Here is an 8184-nt window from a genome sequence, read left to right on the forward strand (position 1 = left end):
ATCGTTTTTAGAGGAGGAAAACAAGGGAAAAAACATTCTGAATGAAACAGTGGATGTATCATTTTTGTGCTTCATGCTGTGGCCACAGACATGTGATCTGATGGTGAATTTGGGGTGACCCAATGCAAAAATCCTGAGAATTCCTGTGGATCCATGCTTTGTAACCACGTTTTTGCACCATTGCAGCCCCAGGCAACAGTGGGTGCGTGATTTTTTTGGTGCAGGCTGTAGCCATGGACATGCTATGTGATCTGATGGTGAATTTGGGGTGACCCAATGCAAAGATCCTGAGGATCCATGTTGATCTATGCTTTGTAACCACATTTTAAGTGGGGAGCGAAGGAAAAACAAAGAAGGGACATGAGAGGGGTGTGCAGAGAAGCAGCTGGCTAAGAATGCTGGAGAGGGATATAACGGGTGGGAGGAAAGAAAGGCAAAAGTTCCCCCCCAAGCCAGCCATCTCTCTCTCTCTCTCTCTCTCTCTCTCTCTCTCTCTCTCTCTCTCTCTCTCTCTCCCTCCCCCTCTCTCTCCCTCCCCCCTCTCTCTCCCTCCCCCCCTCTCTCTCCCTCTCCTCCCTCCCCCCCTCCCCCTCTCCCTCCCCCACTCTCTCTCCCTCTCCCCCAGCAGCACCGGAGCACAGAGAGGAATTAGAAAGAACGACACTCTGCTTGCCTGGAGGGGAGGGGCTTTCCCTGCTCTTTGTTCCGTTTCAGCAATCACAGCAACGAAACAGAGGAGGGTGGGCAATAAGACCCTGAGGCAGAATGCAGGAAAGCAGCCACTTCCTCTTTTCAGGTTTCCCTTCTCCGTGACTCGCGATTTGACTTTTGCTTGATTTTTTGGCTCCAGGGACCACACATTCGCTCTATAACACGCACAGACATTTCCCCTTCCTTTTTAGGAGAAAAAATCTGCGTGTTATAGAGGGAAAAATACGGTAGTAGCAATTGCCAGGACATTATCCTGTTTGCCTCTACATACAGTAGTTACATCCTTATTTCAGACATCGTGATATATCGGTATATACCACTGTGTTCAGCTGATGATATGTCACAATGTTGAAAACCAGATATCGCCCAGCCCTATCTACAACGTAACAAAAGCATTCATAAACAATAAATTAAACATTAAAGGTTACAAAACTAAACTGAACAATTTCCACATAAATCACAACAAAATCTAAAATAAAGTTACAAAAAACCAACAGCACCCCCCCCCCAAAAAAAACACACAACCTCAGCCCACGAGTCTGTTCAGCAGCCTCAGCTTTTGTAGTTGGAGTCAGTCCGGACCACACCCTCCCATGCCAGGTGGAAAAGAGCCTGTAAGGCAGGGAGCAGGTCTTCCAGGACTCACAGCCAAGATAGACTTGAACACAACAGCACTCTCCCTTCCTGTGGTTTCCAGCAACTGGTATCAGAAGCATTGCTGCCTGCCTTTGACAGTGGAGGTCGAGCATATCAATCAAGGCTAGTAGCCAACTGATAGCCCTATCTTCCAATAATTTATCTAATCCTTGTGAGGTCTCCCTGCTCCTTCTTTGAATGATTCATACAAGTTCTGCTAGATGGGGATCTGCCCATAATCAAAACAACTGCCACTTATTAAACCATCAGATATTGTAAGTTATCAGACTACTGTCAAGATAAAGCAGGTCTATTCAAGCTATAATCCACCAAGCACAAGACAGGCCAACAGACATACGTTGTGGGCTGCAGGCACTTCCCCTCCCCAATCCTGGCCCCCAGTTTTGCAGGCAGGAAGCACAAGGGTGTGATTTATCTCACCACTGGTGGTGCGCTCATACATGATTGATGGACTAGGTTCAGCTTGAGGGGCCACTACTAAGCACTGCATTGTTATCAAGATGCTTGCAAATTGACTGCTTCATCATCTGCCCTAGGATCTTCCCTGGTACTGATGTCAGAATGACAAGTCTGTTATTTCCCGGATCCTCCCCCACTCTCCCACTTCCCAGCCCCGGTTTTCGTTTTCGTTTTCGTTTTACTATTTGGGCAACATTTGCCTATCTCCAGTCCTGCGGCATCTCAAGATGATAGACAGCAAGCTCTTTGTACTACCCAGGCATACCAAGTTCCATACATCAAGGTTTCGGGGAATTTCCTGAATTCCTCCTGCAATTCATCATGCAAAACTGCTCTCCTGAGTTTCTGCAGAACAAACCACTGTAAGCATAAGCTGCTACTGACCTGTTTTCCTTCATCCTACTTGGTCATCAGCATGGCTTTCCTCCTGCCTACATTATGTGTACAGTGGTACCTCTGGTTAAGTACTTAATTCGTTCCGGAGGTCTGTTCTTAACCTGAAACTGCTCTTAACCTGAAGCACCACCCTTTAGCTAATGGGGCCTCCCGCTGCCACTGCGCCACCGGAGCACGATTTCTGTTCCCATCCTGAAGCACTATTTCTGGGTTAGCGGAGTCTGTAACCTGAAGCGTATGTAACCCAAGGTACCACTGTATAATGCATCAGCTGGATAGCTCAGCTGGTTAGAGCATGTGCTGATAAGGCCAAGGTTGCAGGTTTGATCCCTGTATGGGACAGCTGTATATTCCTGCATTGCGGGGGTGGGGGGTGGACTAGATGATCCTTAGGCTCCCTTAAACCTCTACAATTCTATGATTCTTTGATGCTATGATCTGCAGTTCAATCCATGATATAGCTTTTAACACCCCCCCCCCCACAATTTTAGATATCTATACAATAAGGAACATGGAAATCTATTTATAATGTGGCAGATTTATTTATTTGACTTTTAACACCCACTTCCAACCCAGACTATTCTTCTACCTGCATCTCTACCTGGAAGTTGCCTCCTCATTCCCATATATCCACGAGCCAGCTAGACAAAGAATGACTGGGAGCAGGGAATTGGCTTTTCCTGCCCTTAGGCCTTGAACCAGAACCTGATGTGCTGGCATGAGCAGGCGAAGCTTGGGTTGTCTCCAATGCTAGGCGACTGGCATTCTTCTCGCTCATTGGGACTTCTTCTCCTCTCCCTGTGCCTTCACCTCATCCAAAATCTGCTCTAGAGGGTCCCCCAAAGGCTCTGGAGCAGATTTTGGGGGTAGGTGGGGCAGGGCTGCAAAGGAAAAGAGAGGAGGGGGAAGTTCTGCTGTACAAGTTGAAGCTTGTGCAAGCAAAACAGCCATGTTAGGGTCACCTTCTAAGGTCTGCACTGCAAGCCACCATTAGAGGCACACCTACAATGGCAACTGTAGGCAAAGGTGCTGAGAGCTGTGCCTTCCCCATGGTGATGCCAATATTACGGAAAGCCCCTTTTCAGACAAGTTTTCCTGCTCCCTCCACTGACAGCCTCACATCACCATCTAAGAACTATGGCAGGCATTATCTGCTGGTTTTCCAGGATGTGGTTGAAACAGCTGTGCTGTTTTTAGCTATTTATAAATACTTTATTGGGTTTTTAAAATTATTATTCAAGTCTTACTGATATTGTACTTATCATGGGTAATACAGTGGTACCTCGGGTTACATACACTTCAGGTTACATTCGCTTCAGATTCCAGGCTCTGCTAACCCAGAAATAGTACCTTGGGTTAAGAACTTTGCTTCAGGATGAGAACAGAAATCGTGCTCTGGCGGCGCAGTGGCAGTGGAAGGCACTATTAGCTAAAGTGGTGCTTCAGGTTAAGAACAGTTTCAGGTTAAGAACGGACCTCCGGAACGAATTAAGTACTTAACTCGAGGTACCATTGTATTATTTTTGGCTCTTACTCTTTTACCTCTTTGGGTCCCATCTGACAGCAGATGCCCACAATTTATAGGCGTCCAAATACACACCCATCTCATGGGTGACATCCACACCATTCCTTTAAACCACTCTTATGCCACATTTAAAAGTCACGGCATCCCCTAAAGAATCCTGGAAACTGTTGTATCTTTGTCGGAGAGCTACAATTCCCAGCACCCTTAGCAAACTACACTTCCCTGGATTCCTTGGGGGAAACCATAACTGTTAATGAGGCATAAGACTGCTTAAAATGTATGGTGAGAATGTGAGCACACTTACCATATTTTTCCGTCTAAAGACCCCCCCCCCATGTATAAGACGCCCCCTGTTTTGGGGGACTCCAAATTAAGAAAACATCCCTCAGCACTACCCATGTATTAGACAAGCTCCAATTTTAAACCTATTTTTTGGTTTAAAAAAACCTAGTCTTATACAGGGGAAAATATGGTACTTCTTCCCCATTGCAACTGTAGTCCTATTTGGGCATTACCCTTCATGCAGACACCAGGATCATGCCCACCAGCTCCACCCTGCCCAGCCCACTGCCCCTGCCCCACATCCCCTCCCCTGCTGGCTCTGCCCCCCACCCCCATCCATGGGATGCAGATAAGGTCTGTAGAACAAAGCCCACCATAATTTCGAAGCCAGATCATAGAAGGCTTATAAATCCTGGAAGTGAGGAACCTACACACCAAGAGCAGGTGATACTGAGCTAGATTGATCAGTACATACTGCTACGTATTGGAGTAAAGGGTTAAAGCCTATCTACCCATAGGCAGCCCCTCCTCAGACAAGACATTTTGCTGCCTGAGGCAGACAAGATGGTTCTCCTCGCAGTGGCACATACAGAAGCTGCCTGGGGATTGACAGCTGAATTTTACTTCAACACTAGACACGTGTCAGCTTTCCCCACCAAACCTGAGGGCAACAGGCTAGCTTAGGGGGCACAGGATAAGCTCTGTCCTTCAGCACCTGGCTGCCAGCCCCACCCTCAGCATTCACTGCCTGAGGTGGCCACTTCATTCTGACTAATGGCGGGGATGGCCCTGCCCAAGTCTACCTCAGGCCCAAAACTTATTTGGCCATATCTGGTCAGAGGCCTTTCCATGATAGACCTTTGGTTTGATCCATAACGACAGTTCATATGCAAAACGGTCTTATAAGACAATCCTACTCAAGGGACGCGGGTGGCGCTGTGGGTAAAAGCCTCAGTGCCTAGGGCTTGCCGATCGAAAGGTCAGCGGTTCAAATCCCCGTGGCGGGGTGCGCTCCCGTTGTTCGGTCCCAGCACCTGCCAACCTAGCAGTTCGAAAGCACTCCCGGGTGCAAGTAGATAAATAGGGACCGCTTACGGCGTTTCCGTGTGCGGCTCTGGCTCGCCAGAGCAGCGATGTCACGCTGGCCCCCGGCCTCTTGAGTGAGATGAGCGCACAACCCTAGAGTCTGTCAAGACTGGCCCGTACGGGCAGGGGTACCTTTACCTTTTACTCATGTTTACCCAAAAGTATATGCCTTGGGTTCTGTGGGGCTTACAAACTGGTAATAGCCTTCTGGCAGTTCCATCACTGTGAGAAGTGGAGCTACAGGGAACCAGGCAGAGGGCATTCTCGGTAGTGGTGCCTGCCCTGTGGAACCCCCTTCCACCAGATGTCAAGGAGATAAGTAACTACAACTTTTAGAAGACATCTGAAGGCAGCACTGTATAGGGAAGTTTTTAATGTTTGATGTTTTATCATTGCAGGCCTAGGCTACCACTTATTCCTGGGACCTCCTCTAGGAAAAACACACACATATGACACGGGTGGCGCTGTGGGTTAAACCACAGAGCCTAGGACTTGCGGATCAGAAGGTCGGCGGTTCGAATCCCCCGACGGGTTGAGCTCTTGTTGCTCTGGCCCTGCTCCTGCCAACCTAGCAGTTCGAAAGCACGTCAAAGTGCAAGTAGATAAATAGGTACCGCTCCGGCGGGAAGATAAACGGCGTTTCCGTGCGCTGCTCTGGTTTGCCAGAAGCGGCTTAGTCATGCTGGCCACATGACGCGGAAGCTGTACGCCAGCTCCCTCGGCCAATAAAGCAAGATGAGCGCCGCAACCCCAGAGTCGGTCACGACTGGACCTAATGGTCAGGGGTCCCTTTACCTTTACTATGACATTAGCAGCATATCCCAACCTTTGCACCAACTTGGAGCACCTCAGTTACATTCAAAATGTATATCCTCTGCCACAAACACCTATCTGTAAAGAAAGTCACAGTGAGACTGGGAGAATACGCATCAGAGCATAGCAACCAGCTCCTAGGGGCTGAGGTGACTTCGCCCTCCCCTAATAAAATATCTGATGAGGCTACCTCCTCCCCACAAGTTGATGGGCATTGCCTTTCTAATGGTGTGCGTGTGCCGTGTCTTGTGATCGATTATGCGGGGCGAGGGTTACCTGCCGCCCCACCCCCAGATTTTATTCAAGTTGGCACCCCTGGCTTCAGAGCAGTGGCGTAGCGTGGGTTGTCAGCACCCGGGGCAAGGCAAGTAATTTATGCCCCCTAACCCGTGGATTTGCGCCCCCTAACCTGTGGATTTGCCCTAACCCCAGATGTTGTGCCCAGTGCGGCTGGCCCCCCCTGCACCCCCCACGCTACGCCACTGCTTCAGAGCATCAAGTTTAGCCATCACAGAAACAAACGGACCCAGGACCAGTTGACCCTCTCATTTTGGGGGACTTAACACAGCAAAGTTTGTGCAATCTGGACGGTTCTGCCCTCTCTCATCCCCATAATCAAAATGAAAAGCTGCCAGACCACATTAGAGCCTATTAGACAAAAGTGCTTTCAAATGGATGACAATATCTGAATCACACATCAACACTGGCTCACGGGCTGCAAATGTCCTGACACAGAGTTTGTGTTACTCCTGGTAACGGATCTGAAGTTCAAGACAGCATTGCTTAGGATTCAGTGGATGGGTGGGTTTAAGAGAGGTTCACTTCTTATTGATTCATCTTCCACAGTTTTATACATTTCCACATATAATTATGAAACATAGCACCTGTCCATAATTACTCCATTTATACAATAGTAATAATATTAATAATAAAAAATGTTGGCCGGGGTCCTCTAAAAGGCAGGATTTAAGCATGACATTGTCCGCCGCTTCTAATTAATCTGGGACAAGCAGGTAACAAATTATGAATAAGGAAAAAATATATATGTCTCCCCTCCCCCGCCCCCTTCCTTTGCAATTACAGCATCAAAATGGCTCACATCGCATAGCACCACTATCATCTCCTGATACAAAGTGTCCCTCACGGATTTGTATGGCCAGGATAAGAAGAGGCAATCTTGCCTTGTATCAGGGAGAAGGAATGTGAGCTAAGACTTTCAGTACTTGGGTTTTAGCCAAATCTTCCTATATGCACGTAGCTTTCCAATGATTTCAACGGGATTCCTTCTTAAATCCGGGCTCCCAAAAGCCTACGCACCCTTACTTGGGGAGTTAAGTCCAACTCAAAGCACTTTTGAGGAGGCTCGCTTTGTGGTGCATTTCTTACGGTCCACTGAAATCAGCGGGATTTGGGAGAGGCAGAAGATGGGGAGAACGTATAGCTGAGCGAGGAGGAGGTATCTAAGCGGGGCGTAGAGGCGCGGAGGGAAGCCTGCTCTATCCCAATTCCAGACACACTTTTGCTCGGAAGTTCCGTTCCATTCATTCCAATGAAGCTCGCTTCCAAAGCGGAGCTGTGCTCAGAATGGAGATCAGAACAGGCGCGTTTCAGTTTCCCTTGCAGGGCTCCATCAAGGACTTTCCTGGGGCTTGTCCAGCATTTTCTGGCGTCTAATAATTAACACACACACATACACAAAAAAAAAAAAAAAAAAAGACTGCAAAGATCCCAGGGTCCTCCTGGCGTAGGAGCGCGGCGCCTTTTCCCGCTTCGGGATGGATGCGCCCGAGTGACAGAATATACTTACGAGGAGAGATCCGGGGCGAAGAAATCCACCGCGAAGCCGAAGTAACTCCCTTCGGAACCGGAGTAAACAGTTGGGCTCTCCACGTCCAGGTTGAAGGCGCTGCCCGGCGCCAGTAGGCGGCCCACGAGCAAAAACAACCAGAACCCAGCCATGGCCAGCAAAAGCGATGCCCAGCAGATGCCCTGTAGAGACGGGTCCTTCCAAGCTCCCCCCTTGGGATTTGGTTTTATTTTTTTGCGGGCACCCCAACTCTCCAGCCAAGGAAGGGTTGCGGGAGATCCGATTCCGACACGGCGAAGCAGGAGCTGCGAAAATTACTCCACAGCCAGCCGGTGGGACTGACCACTTCCTTTTTTGTTTTGTTCCCTGTTTCTCCAGGACGGGCACAGACTGGGTCGTGGGCGGGGAAACAGGCGCAGCCGCCGCCAACGCCGCCAGCCTTGAGCCG

General features: G+C 48.9%; 1 protein-coding gene across 1 annotated transcript in view; it reads right to left on the minus strand.

Moving 5' to 3' along the window:
• Positions 1-8110, minus strand: part of ITGAV (integrin subunit alpha V) — a 70821-nt gene extending 62711 nt beyond the window's left edge. Inside the window, exon 1 of the mRNA XM_028747966.2 lies at positions 7737-8110. Coding sequence (XP_028603799.1) covers positions 7737-7888 — 152 coding nt within the window. The 5' untranslated portion in view covers positions 7889-8110. The remainder of the gene's footprint in view (positions 1-7736) is intronic.
• Positions 8111-8184: the final 74 nt, after the last annotated feature.

This window comes from Podarcis muralis, chromosome 1 (assembly GCF_964188315.1).
Source record: "Podarcis muralis chromosome 1, rPodMur119.hap1.1, whole genome shotgun sequence".
In the NCBI taxonomy this organism is placed as follows: Eukaryota; Metazoa; Chordata; class Lepidosauria; order Squamata; family Lacertidae; genus Podarcis; species Podarcis muralis.